Raw genomic sequence first — 20907 nt, 5'->3', positions numbered from 1 at the left:
AGCACCGTAATGATAGTTGTACCTGAAGAAATACTACATTTTAGGAATTGTCGAATGTTTCCATACATGTGATTTTGAGGAAAATACTAGCTTTTCAAGTCTGTGTTGTTAGGTGCCGTCAAGTCGCCCCACCTTGTCGTGTCCCTGTGTACAACAGAGCACTCCCTGCTCCATCCTCACATCAAGAGCATCCCCCCTTTTCACGGAATCCTTCAGAGGTGATCAAGAAGATGACATCTTCTCATGTGCTGCGCTGAGACTTCCAGAGACCGCCTCACTCAGCCCCCGAGGGGAGAAAGCCAGACTCTGCCTTCTCCGTTGCCAAAGCAAGTCTGTGTCTGCGTGTCTGTTTACTAGAAAATGTTCACGTACTTTAACGTTTGAAGAGATTTTCAAACTGTGCCCAGCTACAGTCTCCAGAAGTCTCTAGCAGCTTTATTTGAATTCTCTCATTTTCTCTTTGCATGTCTGCTGTCTATCTGTTTTGTTCTTTGGGGGCACAAGCAGATATTAGCTTAAACAGAAGATCCTATAAAAGCGCATGATGTTGGAACTGTGTGTGTGAAGGATTTCTGTTACTGCTAGCAGTTTTTTCAGCACCAGAGAATTGACAGCACGCATATTTAGGCTCTCCTACACCTCACCTAACGTGCGTTGTCCCCAACTGTAACATTGGACACCTGTAGCGATTGGCGTCGTAATACCGTGTTATGATTTAATTCACAGCAGTCCCCCCACCCCCACCCCCTTACCATCCATTGCCATCAAGCCAATTCCAACTTCCAGCTCATAGCGCCTCTGCAGGGTTCCCAAGGCTGCAAATCTTTGTGGTAGCCCATACCTCCATCTTTCTCCTGAGGAACTGCTGGTGGGGTTGAACCTCCAACCTTGCGGATAGCAGCCCAGCACGTGGCTGACAGTGCTACAGGTCCTTTAATAGAATATCACTTTTGATGAAAGGTGGTATCTTTACAGCATAAAATTCCACCTTGGTTGCTAAGGGGATATCACTGTCTTTTGTGTCTGTTGAAGTGGCAATAATGCTGGTAATCCAAACTGTGGCTGTCCACCAGGAATCCATATCTGACCCAAGATGTGTTTGGAATTATCCTTGCGGGAGGCTTCAAAGGTCTGTGTGACTTTCCCCCTTTATTTTTCAGTTTCATTTTTCCAGATTTTTTTGAAGTCCCCTCATATGTATCCTTGTAGCCCTGGCACCTAGCACAGTGCCCAACATTCCATAGTTCGTCAATAAAGGTTAGTTGGAATGAACTTTGAATACTGCATTATGAGACCAGACTGTGGAAACAAGATTACAGTTGAGAATAATTAGAAGTATTTTCTCACTTAACTCATGAGAAAAATAACAAACGATTGAAAATAGGGGAAATAACCATAGCATATTAGTTGTGCCCTCTGTGAACAACATTTTCATATATTTAATTATTTAGACAGTGAACATTGATCTATCCCAAAGTAACATTATGAAGAGAAAGGGACAGGTTGATGGGGGTGGGAGGGAGCACAAAGAGGGAAAGGAGCAGATAACTGAGTTAAATACTCATTTTCTATGTTGAAAATGCCTGAAATTAAGTGAGTGAGTGGGTGAAAGAGAGAAATAAGTATGCAATGTGGTGAGGAAAAAATACCAAAACACTAAAAAAGTTGTAAGTGGTTGCCTGTGGTGGGTGAATGAGGTGAGGAGGAAGTTGAGGAGCTGCAGTGTATTTTTCTAAGTCTTGCAGAAGTATATATGCTTATATAATTAAATTAAAAATGGATTTTTTAAATCTATCTTTCTCTAACCCTTTCTCTGAATTTGTTTAACAAAGAAATGCGTGTATTGCCCACACCTGTGGTAAGCATTTTGATTGTATGGAGTGATTCATGTGCAACTGTAACAGTTGGTCAGTAGAAGGAACAGAAAACATTGGAGATAAAATGTAAAATAATGTACTGGTGCCTACTTACCACTGCACAGACAGGCATAGATTCTAGATCAGTGGTTCTCAACCTTGCTAATGTTGTGACCATTTCATCAGTTCCTCATGTGGTGACCTCCCCCCAACCATAAAATTAATTTCATTGCTATTTCATAACTGTAATTTTGCTACTGTTAATGAATCAGGCGACCCCTGTGAAAGGGTCATTCAACCCCCCCCCCCAAAGAGGTCGTGCCCCACAAGTTGAGAACCGCTGTTCTAGCTTGAGTGCGATAAGGGAGATCTAAATCTACGTTCCCTCCATGGGCCTCAGTTCTCCTCATCTGTGCATGTCTGTTCTCTCTATGGTTGGAAGAGGCAGGGCTTTTATACAGGACAACCCCAATGTTATGTCACATTGTTCTTTGTTACTCAGCCAAAGGAATGATGATCAAGGGAAATTTGTCACACATTTGTTGGGGAGTATTATTTGCTGACTTGAGGCCTTAGACCCTCGGTACATTGCAACTCCGATAGACAGAGGCATGTGAAACATGACCCCACAGCAAAAGTGTTTGTGAGCAGGATAAGTAAGTATATGAATTGCTATTAAATATCCCCAAGAAGCTTAAACACGCGTGCACACGACAGTAATAAATAAGGACCTTATGTGTTCAGAAGGGAGAAAAACAATCCTTTATCTGCAGAGCGAAGGATGGAGAAAGAGATTAGGAATCAGGATATGAAAGATGGGTGTTTGGGGGATAGGCTGGCATCTACGACGGATGAAATACACTCAGGAAATAGATATGCAACACATGGCATTGGTAGATTCAAGGTGGCTGGGAAATAACATCCTTGCTGTAATATGGAAAACCTTAGTGGCCAGGCCGAGGAGTCGCATGACATGGAGGCACTGCAGTGTAGTGGAAAGAAATTAGTTCTGGCTCTGCTTATTAGTGGGCTATGCAGCTTTGTGGTTCTGTGCTTTATATGTCCATATGGCAGAGATAGGTGCTTCCTAGAATATGTAAGATTAAAAGAGGATGCCTGGCTAATAACAGTCAAAGCCTGATGCGTATAGTAAGTTCTTCTTCCTCCAGCCCCCTCCCCCCCAAAGCAACAAAAATAGCTTTTGCACAGCAAACTTAAAGAGCAAGAGAATAGCATTACCATTGCTTTACTAGTAAAGGGTGGATGTGGAGGCTAGTGGGAGTTCTTGGGCAGGCTGTTTGGTAACCAGAGCAGCTACAGGAGTCCGGGTCATTTAATGAAGGTCCGCGCTGAGCAAGGCCTGTCGAATTGAATACGGGTGGAATAGAAGTATTGCCAGCATCAACTTAGCATTGTCTTAAGTACGGAAGGTGATGTTAGTAGGGATAACAATGGAAATAGATAGGGTTAAAAGAGCTGCTGCCTTAGGGAGTGGGGAAGGCGGCATGCAAGTGAGTTTCTGGAGATTTGAGAGTGCCTACTTCCACTTTCGTACAGACAGTCTTCAAGTACTGGAAGTGCGGAGGTGCAAAACTCAGAGATTTTTAAGCCAGAGATGAATTCGGGAGGAGTACTAGGGCTGGGTGCTTCGATGTAAAAGAGGAAAACAAACTTCAGAAGTAAACTAACTTCGAGAAGTAGAGTGAGCCCCTACCCTACCCCCAGGGGTTTATAGAATGGTTTTGTCTGGATGGCAAATGAAAGTAAAGTTTAAAAGAAGGGCCAGGTTAATATTTTTAAATTTCATGAAATTTAAGGATGGGCATTGGATTTTCAGATTCACATGTCCCATGTGGCCTACAATAAAGTTATATTTTTGTAACCTCCTCTCTGGGGGACGGACAACAGAAAAGTGAGTGAAGGGAGACGTCGGACAGTGTAAGACATGACAAAATAATAATTTATAAATTATCAAGGGTTCATGGGGCGGGGGCGAGAATGAGAAGCTGATCCCAAGTGCTCAAGTAGAAAGCAAATGTTTTGACAATGATGAGGGCAATAAATGTGCTTGACACAATGGATGTTATTATGGATTGTGATAAGAGTTGTACGAGCCCCCAATAAAATGATTTCTTAAAAGTTATGTTTTTATAGCCATGAGAGTGAACAGACGCCAGATGGCAAGATTCAAGTGGTTTAAGTTGTGGGTGGAAAGGAGGTAGAAGTGGTGACTCCCTGTAGCACAGAAAGAGAGCAAGCAGACAGTAATTCAGTCAGTGGGTTTTCAGCAGCTGTTCAGCCTCAGCACGGTAGATAAGTTCGAAGCCAGTGGCCCATTGTAGTGGAGGACGTCCTGTGCATTATAGGTTGTTCCCATAGAAGCTGGTACCACGTCCCTAATCGTGACATCTAAAAATGTTTCCAGACATTGTCAAATGTCCCCTTTGAAGAGAACTGCTGGTTTACAGGGTTGAAAAAAGGTTGTTAACTGCCACTACTGCTTCTGTCCCCTGCCTTTAATACCGTATACTACCTGTGCTGTCGTGTGATGATGTTTTAAGAAAGCATCTGGTAGGGTGGCTGGGGAAAGAGCTAGGGCTAGTCCAAAAGCTGATGGAACACCATAGGCCACCAGAGGACAGTTACTGATTGCCGCAGACACCCAAGGGAAACGGGAGCAAACAAGAGCAAGACCGGTTAGAGGAGGCATCCTGGAAGTTAGTGCCTGGGGTACTTTAGATCACATTAAGTGGCCTTGAGCTCACTAAACTGGGCCCAAAAGTCACCCGAGAATGATGTAGACAAGGGTCATGTCATGTAAGATGTTTGAGAACATTACAAAAACCAAGAACCAAACCTATTACTATAGCGTCCATCTCAACTCACAGTGACCCAATACTTCAGAGTACAATTGCCCCTTTGGGTTTCTCTTTAGGGAAACAGACTGCCTCATCTTTCTCTTTTAGAGCAGCTGGTAGATTCGAACTGCTGACATTACAGTTAACACCGGCAGGGCCCCTTTGAGAAAAGTATAGAAGGTTTACATTGTCATGGTGAGGAAGCTTTAAGAGACAGGAGAGTAGGAAGAGTATTACTGAGCAATATTTCTGAGCAGTTCATAGTTGGCCTATGAAATTTTAAAAAATATTAAAAGCAATTAAGCTAGAAACTCTTGAGGAAAAGGAAACCCCCCTGAGACTAGTCTGTGCAGTTTACTATTTAACTGGACCGACCCACACTTATATCTCTCTACTTGGATTATTTTACTCATAATTGTGGGTTTCAGCTTTATTTTTAAAACTATATAAAATCATATAGATCCCCCCCACCCCCCGTAATGTACCGAGCAGCCCCCTAGTTACTGACTGGTTAATTTTTCCAGGTTTTCAATGCTAACATAAGTTGCAGCAGACATTCTTACCCTTAGAATTTTGATAAACTGTTTTGGTGATCCAGAAAGGATTTTATATAGTGCTTAGCAGAGTAGCAAACATACTTGTTTCAGTGGCCTTTTTTTTTTTTTGGTCTGAAATGTCTATAACCTCGCCCCGGAGAGGGTGCAGAGCGAGGCCTCAAACTGTTTCACAACGGTTCTTGCAAGGCCTGTAGGAATGCACAGGGTCACTCTAGACCCAGGCATGCTGGAGGCTTGCAGTTCAGTGGCCTTTTCTCTAAACCATCACATTTAAAGTTGCAAACTATCTATCTCTCTTTATTTTTTCTCCATAATACTTGCTGGCTTCTAAAACACATACTAGATGGTTTGGTTTGGTTTGTTCATTATGTCTCTTGGTTGTCATTGTCTCCTTCTGTGATCACGAAAGCCCCACAGGGAAAGAAAGGAGTTTGGGTGTCTTCATCAGAACCCTGATAAAGAACAGTGGTGGACCTTCCCAGACCTTTGGGGAAGATGGATTTGGAATCCTGTCAGTATCAATTGATAGGCTGAGAATGGTTGCAGTAATGGACTCCTCTTTGCTGTGACTGGGGGGCTAGTGCCTGGAGGTCACTGTGACAGGACAAGCACAGCCTCCTGGGAAGGGTGCACGAGAGAGGGAAAATAAAGAGGTTATGTTGGCAAGGGGATTTCCCACAGTTGAGATACTGAAAAGGAAACCGTTTTGAGGATTTATAGAGTAAGGTTGATAGAAGACTGTATTTTGCTGGAAATGAACTGTCACTCTTTAGTCGAAGGCAAAGCTCCTGCCATAGCAAACAGTGCCCACTAAGGCTGTTCCACTGACTTTGCACAGAAAGGTGGTATCCAAAGCAACTTGTGTTCAGGGGTCTCATTTTTGTTGGGCCACAGCTCTACGTGGTAACCTGAGTAAGCTGAGATATGAGTAATACCTGTCAGACGATTAGTTAAGCAGTTGGTGACATACGTCAACCGAAGCTTGAAGAATTGAATTTATAGAAAAGTTTCTTCCCCTAATGGGGTGTAGTTGATTGAGTTCTTAAGTGAGTTATTCAGTGGAACTTTAAAATGATTATCTCACGTGGAGTACAGCCGGTTGGTAAGTACATAAAACTTTTAGTGTAGCCTGTGCTAAGCTTGTTCTAGTTTATCTGTTTTGGGGGGTGGAAGGGCCCTCCTGTATGGATATTACTAGTTGTTTTGTTTGGGGCAAACCTGAGGCAGTATGTGTTTCTTGCATGTGTCACAGGTTTCTCACTGTTAGCATATTTTAGCTTCAAAACTTCAGTTTTCCCAAGTGAGTTGTTAATAACACATAGGTATGCATGGCTTACTAGGCAAAAATCTGGAGAGAGAATTGAAGTGCTGTTTTTCACATGTATCTGTGGGTGGTGTCTGTTATACATTGGTTTCTTCATTTTTCAAACTGTGATAATGATTTGAAACATAACCTTCAGCTTCTTTCAGAATCTCTGAGATGCCTTATAATCTGTTGATTGCTTAGATGGCATATAATAAATACGATAAGGGATTTTTCCATGGATGTTAACTTTATAGAGGAGGGGCATAAGAAAGGGACGTTGGAGATCAGGAGGACAATGTTGGTGGAAAGCTTTGTCTGTTACTATGCTACAATACACTGCTTGAATTGTAATGTCCCTCTTTGCAGACTGTGAAAATACGGCTCAGAAAAGGAAAAGTGGGGTGCTTTGGAACACCACAGCTAGGACATGGAGGGCTAGTATTTGGACCCATATTTCTCCAACTGTGCGCTTCGCTGTATTCCAAACTGACATGAAAGGGCATTTGTGTGGAGGAATGGGGTGGCAGACATCGATCAAATTGTGATGAACCCAAAAGAGGCTACTGAACAGCCAAACACCTATGTAGTGTGAGAGGGTGCAGTGTGCCAAGATTTTCTCAGCTCGTATGAAAAGCACAGTAGAGTTTGGATTGTGTATTGCTCCTGGCATCATGAGCGTAAATATACCTGCTAGTCGTAAGGGTAGAATTGCAATAGCTGTGGTCTTGACGAAGAAATCCACTGACTCTGTCCAAATTGATAATGGACATTTCATTAGCATTAGAGAACCACATAAACGGAGGTGACATATTTTGAGTCCGATCTCAAGAGTGCCTTGTTACATACCTATACCCACGTCATCTACATGTATATATAATGTATACTTTTAGTAATGTGAACCTAGCATTCTTATTTGATTTTTTAATTTACAGTATTTTAAAGTTTGAAATTCTTGTTATCAAGGGCTTTCTTTATTCAAAATAGAATTTGATGATTACATTGACAGCCACCGAGTAGTAAAACGGTTGTATTAGTCTTTCTGCAGCATTGATGTGGGAAACTTTGAAAGTGCATCTTCCCCCAACAAAAGTTACTGCGTGCTTTCATGGGGAGTTCCCTTTTCGGTGCAATTGACTAGAGTTAATAATAATGTGGTATAACTTTTATTTTATTTCATTTTTTTTTACATTGTCTGACCATTTGTTAGAGTATTCACAGAGTGACTTGGTTTTCCATTCAGCAGTCAATACGTGGTTTATTTTAGAGCATTGATTGCTGGTCCTGATAATACCCTTTCCACTTCTTCCCTGTGTTCCCCATTTCCAGATGCTTCCCTTTGACCTCAAGGGTTGATTGTTCTCAGGAGTGCACCTTCCTGGTAGTACCCCTCACCCTGTGGGTCTGTCATGTAGCTGAAAGTGGAGTCCAGCTCCAGGCCCGTAGGGGGTTTAAGAGCCATAGTCTTGGGGTTCCACCAGTCTCCGTCAGATGACTCAGGCTGGTCTTCATGATTTTGAATTTTCTCCCACTCTAATCGGGACCTGTTTTGATGCCTTTCAGCACAGTCGCTAGCAGTAGCCCAGTACCCTCTATCTAGTCCTCTGGTCTCGGTGTGGAGGCTGGGATTTATGTGGCCCATTTCTATTGAAAACCAGGCTAAAACCATTCTCTTTGGACTTCCCCGTTGTTTGCTGTTAGCATACGATTAACTATTTCACGATCGCAGACTGCTCTGTGTCTTGGTCGAAAGAAGCTCTCTAGGGAGGAGTCCTGGATTTGCTGTTTGCCCCCTGTGTGTGACCTCTCGTGAGGTGAATGTTATATGCCTAATGAAACGGGCTGCTGGAAAAGCCAGGTACCGGCTGCTCTGAGCATCCTTTTCACTCGGAATCGGTTAGAGCTCTTATATGAGGCACAGAGCGCTGAGCCCCGACCTGGGAAGCAGAATGCATACATTCACCAGAGCTTGTTTCTTTGCAGGGAGAATGCTGGAGAGCCGGAATCCTGGAGCAGTTTGTCCCATGAAATACCCTATGAAGACTGTTCTGTGAGACATCATCGAGAGTTGGACATCTATACATTAACCTCTGATTCTCAGTCACAGCATGAACCCCCATTTACTGGAGACACTTGCACTGGGCACATTTTCAAACTTAGGAACATCCAGCAGCAGCTAATGGTAAGAACAATGTGTCTTTTCCCAGGAGTCCGTGGGGTTTGTTCCTTGCTAAAACTAAAACATAAACATGCCACCCCCACCCCCCCACCCCACTCCTCCGAGGCTGTGAAAGCAGCAGTAACAGCATTCCCACTTGCAGATACAGAGTTAGCATTAGAGTGTAGCAATAGGAAGATGAGAATTTTTCATTGGTTTTGGCCGGATTTTCAAACAATGAAAGGTGCGTGTGTGCGCACACACAAAAGCCACACACAATAAATACAAAAATAGGTAACCCTGGGAGCTAAGTATTGCCGGCATACAAAGAAATCTGCGTGTGTTTGGCCTAATTGTATAAAACTAAACGTGCCCATCCCCTGTTGAGACGGCTGCTGGCAGATGAGAGAGAACCCGCTGACTCAGAAGCAAGCTTTCTCAAACGACTCTGACCGAGCAATGACAGTGTTGCTATATTTAAATTGATAAACAGTAAAAATATCACTTAAAAAATGTAAGTTTTATAGCCCACTGAAGCTTGGAAGATAAAGTTATTGCCAAACATGAAAACATTTCAGACTCCCTGGGAGCTTATATTATGGATAATATAAATGTCATCTGGGTACATTTCTGTTGGCCATTAACATCTGCGAGGTTAAGTCCAGATAAATTTTCTTCCCAGTTTAGTGTGGAGCTGATTTGATTTGGAACAGCTTGACAGTCATTTCATAAAAGGTCACCTAAGGTCAGCTCAGTGTCAGAGGCTTCTTTGGGAGCAGCATTTTTAAGATCCAGCAGGCCCAGAGACTTCTGCGCAGGGTTATGTGGCCGGGTTAAGCTTGTTGTCTGCCTTTCAGCATCGTGTTTGTTCCAGAACAGGTGTTACTTTGTTTTCCTCTGAATGTCCTACCTGGAAATCAGAATGTTCTTTTGAGTGTTTCTTGCTCGGCAGATGGTAATCACTGGACTGTAGGGATGGCTATGCAAGGCAGGCACCGGAAATTAAAACGGAGGAAGTATGCATATGTGAGGAGCTTCTCAAATTCTTCAAGCAGCATCTCTTGTTTCCGAGGTCCTGTTCTGTAATGGTCTTCATTGGCTTTAATGACTCCTTTCACATTTTCATTAGAAACAGAAGGGCGCTACTTTTGGATACTCAAAGGGGATGAGGCTCCAGGTGGTATGGTGGCTACTGGTTGGCTGTGATCCACAAGGTCAGCAGTTTAAACCCACTGACTGCTCCTCAAGAGAACGATGGGGCTTTCTACTCCCGTAGAACAGTGACAGTCTTGGAAACCCACAGGAACAGTTCTACCCTGTTCTATAGTGTCACCGAGTCAGCATCGACTCCATGGCTTTGGTTTTTTTGGGGTTTTTTTTTTTCCTTCAGAAAGGGTGGATATTGCTGAAGTTTCTGATGAAAAATTGATTTTTCTCATAACATTTTATAGAAGACGGGATTCAACATCTTTCACACTTAACTGTGTAAACTTCCTTGAAGCACCCATTAAATCGACAGGTATAGCCAGTTTAGTGAAGGAGTAGTGTAACAACTCTGTATATTTACTGAACAAGTAAATGAATGAATGGATGAATGAAGGTAGATTTGCTTGGGATGTCTGCAAAAAAAAAAAAAAAGATAGTGAAGACCAAACTGTTTTAATAGTTTATGTGTTGAACAAATAGTATTATTTTTAAATGCTAAAATTTTTATATAAAAGACAAGGTGCCCTAATAATCTGTTGTATTTCCTCTATTTCTTCTTAGCTTATCTACATGCACAAAAGATTTTTCCATAATTATAATCATAGATTAAATATAGATCTAATTTTTTCCATCATTGCGTTATAAATATTTTTACCAGGCATCTCTGTGGCTTTGAGAGTTAACATTTATACAACTGCATAGTATTTTTACCACCATTTTGGTTATTTTAACTATTACTCCCATGTTTATATTTTTAAAATTATTTTAGTGTTGCAAATAATTTACTTTTAAAAGACTGATAACATCCTCAGGCCACAGTTCCTCTTGAGAATAATCAGATTTAGGCATTATTACTATTACATGTTTTCATATATTTAATATTCAGTATTAGACAGCCAAGGAACTGTTTTCATAACAAGAAAGGAAAGAAAGAAAGACAATTGGCTTTGCCACTGTTCTTGGAATTATCAGCCCATATCTAAAATGGCTCAGCTGGATTGGGTGGAGCATATTTTATGATTAAATCATAAGGTATAACTCCTCAGTAAATATTTAGAGTACAGTTGGCTGCACCTTAAGATTGAAGGGCGCTTACCACACTTACTAGGTTAAGGGGAAAGATGGGATTTTCTTAAAACTCCCAGAAACAGTTACAGTCCCATGTATATTTTTGGAAAAAAGAATTACTTGAGTAACAATGAGTACGGGGGGGCGGGGGGGCGGGGGGACATGTTCTAAAATTGATTGTGGTAAAGATTGTTCAACTCCTCTTGGTGTGGTATAACTACTGAATTGTATAATATGTGGATAAAGTACCAATAAAACTGTTTAAAAATAACCATGCCGTCTTGGAAACGCGCAGGGGCAGTTTCCCCTGTGTGGTTAGGGTCGCTGAGTCGGTATCGACTTGATGACAATGAGTTTGGCTTTGGTTTTCAATATATGAGTGAAGCCTTTGTGGGACTGTCAGACAGCACTGGGATTGCTAACTTCAAGGTCTGGTTCACCACTAGTCCCTGCAGAGGAGAAAATTAAGGCTGCCTGTCTGCTCACATGCAAGTTTGTTCCTCATGTTGTGGTGAGCCCCAACCTTAAAATTATTTTTGTTGCTACTTCATCACTGTCATTTGCTACTGTTATGAATCGGGCGACCTCTGTGAAAGGGTCGTTCGACTGGGTCCCACAGGTTGAGAACCGCTACTCTAAAGCACCCTTTAAAATTATTGGTCTCAGCTACTCGCTCGAAGATCCTCACCTATGTGCTTGGGGACTTGGGGTTTGTTTTTTAAAGAAGGGTGCAGCTGTAGCTCCAAGGCTGGGTTTGAGCCTCGGGGACAGTCAGGGGAGAATCACTTGGAAAGCGAAAGTGGGGATGGAAGTATACCTTGAAGGCTGTGATTATTGTCACTAACATGGACGTGTCAAAACTGTTGAAAAGGCATGTATTCTGCGGTGTATATTCTCAGCAACAAAAATAAGATAAGTTATTTAAAAAATAAGATAGTTGAGATTGAATTTTCAATCTGCTCTCCAAAATACATTCCCAATATAGGAAGCAGTAATCTTCTGTGTTCTTTGCCATTTTTCACGCTGCTTGTGATATGCCGGTATAAGATAGGAAAGAGACAAGACTGGCTTCTTGTATTTGTTTTAGACCTGCTTTTTCTGTGACCTTTAAAAAACAACTCCCTGCCATCAAGTCCGTTGAGATGTCCAGTCATGTAAGAATAGACAGCTTCTTCCTTCTCTGAGGCTAGAACAGCCAGGAGTTCTGCCCAACAGGATCTGCCCTCATAGGAGTCAGTGATAACTTTTCCCATGGACAGATTTTTTTAATGTATTTTATTTCTTCCAGAAAACAAACCTCAAGCAGATGGACAGCCTTTCGCCCTTAAGGGTCCCAGCACAGGACCCGTCAAGTCTCCCCAGTGCCTCAAACATAGGTGGCCTTTCTTCTCCCTGTGCATCAGAGACTGTGGACAGCCAACAGTGCCCTCCCCCTAACAAAGAGACAGGTCACAATCCGCCCTGCCAAAGGAGCCCTGCCAAAGGGTGGATCGAAAATTCTGATGGTTTGTCAAGCGTAGTTAAGGAAGAGAACACAGATTGTTCCTGTAAGGAGAAAAATAAAGGCGTGGAGAGAGAAGGGGAAGAGGTGGAGCTAGCACCCATTGTGGACTCTGGAACTGTATCTGATCCAGACAGCTGCCTTCAGAGCATTCCTGACTCTGGGAAAAAGGACATGGAAGGCTGTCCCTCATCGGAAGACAGAAATGAAGAAACTGGAACCAACGCTCCTGGAATCAGTGCACACCAGGAGTCTCTGAGCAGTGGAGGTGAGCTGGTCGTCCATTCAACACCAGTTGCTACTTTCCCAGAGTCTGCCAGGAAACCCGAACATGGGCTCATGAACCTAGATCCCGCCTTGCGTGAGACTGTGCTTGAGGCAGGGGAAAATACAAAGGAACGAACTGAGGACTTTAGCATCAGTACAGCTGCAGCTTCTGACGTCAAAGCCACAAGTGAGCCTGTGGATAAAGCTCGTGTTCCAAACTGTGTCTCTGCCTCCAGTTCCCTAGATGGTGACGAAACTGCTGAGTCTTTACATAGCCATAGAGAAACCTCCATAGAAAAAACTGCAGAAACAGAAACTTCAAGAAGTTACGAAGAGAATGCTGATCAGACCTCTCCGGTAATTCCAGCTGCTACAGAAGGCAAGATATTAGATGGGTCAGATCCTAACCTTCCCCTTATAAGAATGTCATCCTCTGATTTAACTTTTCCAGAACCTGAAAAAGATGTAATGCCAAGCCAGAAGCCAGAAACAAATTCACCTCAAGTTCAGTGTCAGATCAGCAGCTCACCCATCTGTTCTGCAACTGGAGGTGATCAAAGCTGTGCTGACCCGGCAGGTCATCGGAACCCAGTGATTTCTAATGGAGAGTTGACCAAACCTTATGACATCCTTTCCCAGCCTGAAGACATCGTAACAGGGCAGCCCATCACACAAGGTCCACCCCCTCCAGCCCTCTCTGAAGACCCACGGGCCAACGCAGTCATCTCTGAGTCTGTACAAGATGACTCTGCCCAGGCACACGTGGGTCTCTGTCTTTGTGAAGTTACAGATGAAGCAGGTCAAGGAGAAGGTCTGAATCTGGAAACTCCTTTAACAAACATGCGTGAAGTGGCTTCACCTCCACAGCCTCCTGTCCCCAAAGCTGAGAAAGAGCCAGTGTCGGGCCAGGCAGTGACACCAGACAGCCCTTTCTCTCTGGCAAGCAAGTCAGGCAGTGAATCAGTAACCAAAGATGACGCACTTACTGCTGTCCCCTCCCAGAAAGGAAAAGGAACAGCAACTCCCAAACTACATCAGTCTTCAGATTGTAAAGATGACCCAGGCGGAGAGTCAAGTGATCCCAATAAGCGTCCACTAGAAGACAATTCAGCTGCCCAGACTGCATTCTTTCCTGATACAGAGCTCCAGCCCAGCATGGGGAATGCCAGTCCCGGGGGACCTGAGGAACCGCATGAAGGTCCCTGCTCCTCAGCCACCCCAGAAGTGCTGAGAATCAAGGCACTGGATACTGAGTCTTTCCGGTTGAGTGTGAGTGAGACCACTTCGGCAGTTGGTTCGGTTTTGCCTGGAGAAGAGAAAGATCTGGTGGTCCCCGAAAGTTCTGCAGCGCAGGGACAAGCCGACACAGACAAAGCCGTGATTTGCCCCTTGGTCAAAGAAGATGTTCTCTCTCTAGGAACATTACAGGAAGAGCAGGGACCACCACCTCCTGGGCAGGAAGCCTTGGGGTTCTGTGAAGAAGCTGGTTCAGCCGCCTTTGCTGAGGGCCCTGCACTTGAACACAGTCCTTCTCTGGGCACACCCTCTGCCTCTCTTAAGGCAGAAACTAAACACAACAAGGAAGTGGCCCCACAAGGCGCACTGCCAACTAAAGTTGAAACTGGACAGAGATTGGTGCCACCAGGAGCAAGTCTGATTGCGGATTCCAGACAGGAAGCCGCGAACGCAGAGCAGAGCAGCCCGCCTCTGTCGGCAGGTCGAGTGCCAGATGCCTCTGGGGCTCCTCACCACAATCAGCCTTTTGATGAGGATGCTGGCGTGGGGAACACGCATTCCCAGGGAGGAACTGCTGCTTGTGAGGTGAGTGGCGATGCAACATTGGATGTTGCCGTGGTTGGTGCTGGTGGGGTCAGAAGAAAGGAGATATCCCACAACACTCAAGGCATCTTGTTGACCCAGGAGGAGAGGATGGTCCCGAGCCTGCCAGGAGCTTTCCCAGACAAAGGGGTGAGTGACCTGCAGGTAACTGCAACCCCAGAGGAGCTACCACTTGACAGGGAGCAAAGAATGCTGCAGAGAGCTCACCCCAGCTGCACCACAGACAAGCCGCAGGAGGCACAGATGGGTGGTGAAGCCAGTCATGGCCTCCTGCTGTCGAATGCCGATGCGCTCCCTAAAGCGACAGGACTCTCAGCTGCTGGAAACAGGGCCCTGCCGGGCGTGACAGATGTCAGGCCATTCAGGGAAAGCAGTGTCCCTGATCTGCCCAGCACCGTGTCCTCCAACGCGGAGGATCTGCCCAAGTGCGCAGACGTGCTAGAGGAGGCTGCAAGTCGAATAGTGGATGCCGTCATCGAGCGCATCAAGACCTCGGAAGCCCTGATCACTGACAGCGTAGTCAGTCCTCCTGAGTCAGGCCTTGTGACTGAGCAACTCAAGGATGTTTGTGCTGAGAAAGTGAGTGCCTGCCTGCCAGAAGGGGCTTCTGCTGAAAAAGAGGAGCCAGAGAAAAGTCTTCTGCCTGACCGAGGACCTGAACTGGCAACAGGTAAGCAAAACCAAGCATAGAATTGACATGTTGAGAAGCAAAAATTTGCATGTGGTTCTGTGATACACTAGAAAAGAAAGAAGGGGGTGGGGGTGGGGTGGGCCTTTAAAAAAGAAGAAGTAGCATCTTTAGAGGAATTACATTCATTTGGTTGATTGCCAAGTTATTAGTCATTATCATCCGAAGAGGCACGTCCTCTCTGAGGGCTGGTCAGATGGTGCTTCTGTGTTGTAGACTCCCGACTTGATTGCCGACAACCTGGAAAACAGTGCTTAGATCACAGGTGCTCTTAGGTGATAAAGGGATTTAGTAGACATTTTTATTCTCATTTTTTGTAAGGTCATAGAACAACACTGACAGGTGTGGTTGGGAAGTTTCGGCAGGTTGTAGTTTTAGTTACCAGGCTGAAACGCCCTCTCTCTCTCCCCGGTGTGCATCCTGAGCACCCTTAGGAGGGTTGGAGGGCGGGTTCATGAGAGCCAGAGCCGTCTTTGTAAGTTGGTGACCCAGTATTATCCAGAATGGGAGTCCTAGGTCCTGCGCGGGTGAGGGGTGGGAGAGGGAGTACCTGCCCTTCTTTTCTGCCTAAGGAGCAGGCGTGCAGTTGCACAGCCTGTTGCGCTGGGGCAGCCGTCTGGGAACTCAGGTCCATGCATGGTACAGGGAGTAGGATGCAGGATTTCCGCCCAGGCCCAGTCAGCTGAGCTGCTGTCACAGGGCAGACCTTGTGTCTGCTTATCTGGGTGAAGCAGCTGCACCGAGCAGCCTGTTCTATCTGTGGGTAACCATGTCCAGAGAGAGCAAAGAGAAACCACTACTGCTTATTGGAAATAGACTGGCGGAATAAAACTTCTTATTGGGGGTTGAGGCTGCAGCAGCAACTGAAGGTGGACTTAGAACTGATTCCTAAAGTCTTGAAAGGTCAGTTTGATGCAAACGGTTTAACACCACCACCTGTTACTAAGTGCAGGCACGGACCTAGCTGTGTGTTTGCCTTCAGGCTCTTGTAGGTAAGGAGTACCTGTGTTTCAGTTTTGTTGTTGGTTTTGCTTTTTAATTTTTCAAGATCTTTCTAAATGGAGTATTTGTGAAGAGTTTGGCTGAGGTGTGGAGAGAAACGATCAAGAAAGGGAGTCATGAAGTTCTTCTCTAAATGTTTTAGGGAGATGGCTACCTTTAAACCTAGTGATCTTTTTTTTTTCTTCCAGCAAAGGGTTTTTAACCCTTTTTAATTCTATCCGCTCCCACCCCACCCCACAATTGAGATGGTATTTTGGGTGACACCGGGTTTTTTAGTTATGAAGGATGATTTGGATAATTAACAATAGAAATTTGTTAGCTGCTGTCTCAGAACTTAAATGAGAAGGTCTCTAGATTTTTCAACAACTCGGGCTCAACAACAAGTCTATTTTGGGGACCCTGGCAGGTTGACATCTCAGCAGAATGGGTGTGGCTGTAAGCTGATGCCTGGTTAGTTCTCATTTGGGCGTGATGGCTTTGGCCACGTGAACTGGAATTATTTCTCTTTCTGGCTAGTCAGAATTTAACCCAAGAAAAGGCAGGCTCTGTGCGGGGTTGTGCCTGAGATACAAACTAAACACCAAGGGAGGGTTTCCGGCGTGGTTTTTAATAATTCATTAAGGCGAGCAAATATGACACGAATTGAATGTAAAAATTTGAAGACTCTTGGAAGGAAAAGAATGATGCCTGACATTGTGGCAGGGTTTGGGGCGAGTGTGTGTGTGTGTGTGTGTGTGTGTGTGTGTGTGTGTGTGTGTGTGTGTGTGTACATATATATACATACATATATGGAGGGGGCGATTTGCTTGCTTGTTTTACTGGGCTTTGGTGCTCGTAGTCTCAAACTACAGATAGAAGTAGTTTGTGATGAAGGAGTAGGGGCTTTCTTCAGAAAAAAATCAGGGGTAGGGAAAGTCCCTAGTCACATTGCCCTGGAAAAGTAATACCCGTGAGCTCAGAGCCAGGGGTCTTTTCCGGGAAGTGCGAAGTCCACTCGTGGACGTAACCGTGCTGTGCTACGTATGGAAAGACAGACAGAGTTTAACTGCCGAAGTGGAGGCTGCCACATTTCTTCCTGACATCTGCACGCTGTTGACTTCCTGTTTTTATATACTGCTCAAGACAAAGCCAGATAGAAATCGAAATAGGGAAATCCCGAAACCCCCAGGCAGCAAGCGGAGAACGTGAGCCTTGCGCCCTCCAGAGTACTGAGGCCTGTGCTTTGGGATGCTGGTGGTGCCCGGCTGGGCCAGACCCGTCCTGGCAGAGATTACCCACAAGTCTCCACAATCACTGTCTGTTTTCGTGACTGGCTTCGACTTGCCAAGGTACATATTGTTCCGTTGGTGGGTATAGGAAAGCAAGGTGGTGCCAAAAATCACATTCACAAATAAATATATGTAAATCTCCAGCAACCAGAAAATGTAGAAATCGCTCTGGCTCATTCAGCAATGTTTTGATCAAGGGATGCTTCTAAGGAATTGCTTAGTCAGATTTTTCTTCCTTTAAAACAACCCAAAACAACTTTAATCACATTTTATGAGATACAAGACAGACTTTGGGTCTTAGAGCAAAGAAACTTCTTTACCCAATTTCAAGTCACTAGTAAAATCATACAAGCTAAACAAGAAGACGATTTATATATGTTCATTTATAGTACTTTACTAACTCTTTTATAGTACTTTTCTAAATCTTTCCTCCTCCACTCCCCATCCCCCAAATCATAAATTGTTATTTTTGCTACTTCCAGATGTGTTTCCCTGACTCTTGACAACATTATGTACCAGCCGAACCAAATGCCTCACAGTCCTACATCATCGGCACATGGTCCTTTGTAATTGTTCCTGTGTGCTTCCAGATTAACTCTGAGTTAATGCAGTTGATTCTTTGATGAAAGAAACCTCTCTGCTCTTTGATATAGGGAGGAATTTTCACTGAAGAACAATCACCAGATTTTTTTTCACATGAAATTGAGATGAAAATTGTACTTGGATTATCAAGGTGCATTTTGACTGCTCAATCATCAGTCCTCTGTAAGGAAGTGTCAGAGCAGAAATGTGCCCCAGACATTATTTTATCACTTCCTTCCTGTATTTGCTTGACCATATGGTGGCTCATATTAACAGAAACCGCTGCTATTTGGTCCCTTAGGCGTGGTCAGCAAGAGGATAATGTCGTAATTCCTGAGAAAGCATGTTTAACAACCTTTTTCTTAAGAAAAAAATTGCTGCTTTGGTATTATGTCTTTAGTAACAAATAAGACTTGAAACAAAACCGTAACGTACTAGTTCACTTGGTCTCATCAGTGGGGAGATCAGACTGAAAGAAAACCAGACTTGTTACAAAGGCTTTCATTCGTTCTGGGGGTGGGGGTAGATTTTCCTCTTTTTGTTGTTGACATATGTTTGGCGCTCTGTGTGTGTGTGTGTGTGTGTGTGTGTGTGTGTGTGTGTGTGTGAGAGAGAGAGAGAGAGAGAGAGAGAAAGAGAGAGAGAGAGAGAGAGAAAATATATATGAACTACTCTAGTTGCTTTACTTTCATTTCCTTAATGTCCCTGCCTGCCAGCCTTTTTTTTTTTTAAAACTGATATTGAAGGCTTCTCTCGTTGTATCCTATTCTGATAGAGTCTGGCATTTTTTATGATGATCAAAATAGACCACCTACTTTGTCTCCTTGAAGATGATGAGTTTACTTTTCCATCTGTTAAGTCAGCACCACATTCTCAGATTGGTCACGAAAAGCTAGTAGTTTTCAAATAGAAGGTCAATCAATAGACGTGGAACTGGAGCCTCCCTCCCTTAGCTCTCCAACCATACAAAGCTGTGATCATTGGCCGCGTTTCGGAGAAACCATACAACCATGCAGTAAAGGAACAGCTCAGCACAGGATCAGAAATGACATCAGCTGTGGGAAGCAAAAGATAACTTTTAAAAGAGCAAAAGCAAAAACCAAAACACATGATAGCAGAGAATACTGAGTAAATACTTAGGCACAGGAATCAGATCTTCAAATGCATTCTGTAACCCCTTACTTTTCTTCAGAAATGCCGGACACGAAAGCCGAAGACGAAGTGGATTTTTTGAGTAATTCCAAAGAGAGTTCAATTTTGGAAGAGGTGGCCCGCGGGCACATAGCTACACCTGCAAAGAAACAAAGCCCGAGGACCCAGGCGGTAAGTAGCTTAGCCTGTTGCTTTATGGCCTTGACTTTGGGAGATTTTTCTTTTTAGTATTAATTTTCCCCCTTCGGTCTCGTTCTAAGTGTGGATTTGTGATTATAGCTCAGCTCTCAAAGATGATGGCAGCAACTGAGCACAGTTTGCGAGTTCTACAGGAATCCCTCGGGGGTCGTAATGAAAAAGTCATTTCAGTTGAACGCAAGACATTGCAATGTGTTCTCCTGCCTAAAGTGTCACAAAGTGAATGGCACCATAGAAGGAGGCCCCAAATGAGATTTTCATTTATAGCTCAATACCGTTGTCCATGGATTAATGTCATTCTATGCTCTAGGAAATAGGATGGTATATGGTTGGGAAGGTGTGCAAACACCATTATCTTAGACTGTGCCTGCTCTGCCCTTCAGCATCTTGAATAAACCTCTACCTTAGCAGCGAGCAGCTATTGCTGAGGAGGAGTCCCTCTCAGTTTTGGTCCTCGGTCTGTATCGTTAGCAGTTTCCCCCTATCTGATCTTACAGGTCCCTCTCACCACAATGTCACTGAAGGAGTTGTTCTTTGTTGTTGAGTACCGTTGAGTGAGCACAACATGGTTAAATTGCTAGCAGTTGCAATCTCTGATTCCTTGGTATTGTTGAATAATCTTTGGTTTCATTTCCAAATCACTGCCCTTCCTTTGCCTCTAGCTGCTGCTGTGGTGAGCACTGATTTTGCCACATTTGTGAACCAGGGTGCACTTACTCGGAGTCCAAGTATATTTTCAGCAGCTAATGTGACAATCACAATACACTGACTGGTATAGACAGGCTTCTTATATAGAAAGTATTTTGTACTACGTACTGAAGCCATTACAGGCATTCAGTGAGGGCTATCAAGACACATGTATTCTAAGTTATATATTACATACACTGTCTCATTATTCACCTAGCACTGTGTATACAAGAGACAATGGATCCGGTGGTGTGCGTGGGAAGCTGTTCTCTTCCCACACCCTTTCCCCCAAACCGGATTTCTGAACTCTGTTATAACATTTGGGACCGTGGGCGCATGAAGGGCACTTTAAAATGTTTGTGGAAAAATAGCATGAGAAGATGATCGAATTTTTGCATGAACTTTTTGAAGCCCTCTGATCTCATATAATGCTATTAGACATTGCCCCAAAGACATAATAGGGTCCATAATGGTACTGTCGTTGAAAAGTTACCATTTTGACCATGGAAATAGTCTGGTAATTTTTAGCCATCACTCCTATCCAGTGATAGAAACCCCCCCCACAAAGAGACGCCAGGTTCGCTAGGGATTGCTCTTCCTCCTGGAGACCGCTCTTATTCTCTCTCTCCCTCTCTGCCGGCCTGCCCGTTCTGGGTGTTTCTTCCCCAGGATCCGCCAGCTGTGAGCGCCTGTGCTCCAGGTTCATCCAGGTTGCAG

General features: G+C 44.1%; 1 protein-coding gene and 1 non-coding gene across 8 annotated transcripts in view; one reads left to right on the top strand and one right to left on the bottom strand.

The window, feature by feature from the left end:
- AKAP13 (A-kinase anchoring protein 13) overlaps positions 1-20907 on the top strand; it is a 375367-nt gene that overhangs the window by 193947 nt on the left and 160513 nt on the right. For 6 of the 7 annotated variants that reach the window (XM_075557872.1, XM_075557870.1, XM_075557869.1 and 3 more), the window contains 3 exons: positions 8558-8756; positions 12295-15283; positions 19346-19476. In XM_075557872.1, coding sequence (XP_075413987.1) covers positions 8558-8756; positions 12295-15283; positions 19346-19476 — 3319 coding nt within the window. The remainder of the gene's footprint in view (positions 1-8557; positions 8757-12294; positions 15284-19345; positions 19477-20907) is intronic. The other variant, XM_075557871.1, reaches the window with a different exon arrangement.
- On the bottom strand, positions 5377-5511 carry LOC142457611 (small nucleolar RNA SNORA9). Its single transcript, XR_012786313.1, has one exon. It is a non-coding gene; the product is annotated as a small nucleolar RNA SNORA9 (small nucleolar RNA).

The sequence above is a fragment of the Tenrec ecaudatus genome, chromosome 9 (genome assembly GCF_050624435.1).
Source record: "Tenrec ecaudatus isolate mTenEca1 chromosome 9, mTenEca1.hap1, whole genome shotgun sequence".
In the NCBI taxonomy this organism is placed as follows: domain Eukaryota; kingdom Metazoa; phylum Chordata; class Mammalia; order Afrosoricida; family Tenrecidae; genus Tenrec; species Tenrec ecaudatus.
Note: the sequence above shows the minus strand (reverse complement) of the source record. Positions and strands in the feature narration are given on the sequence as shown.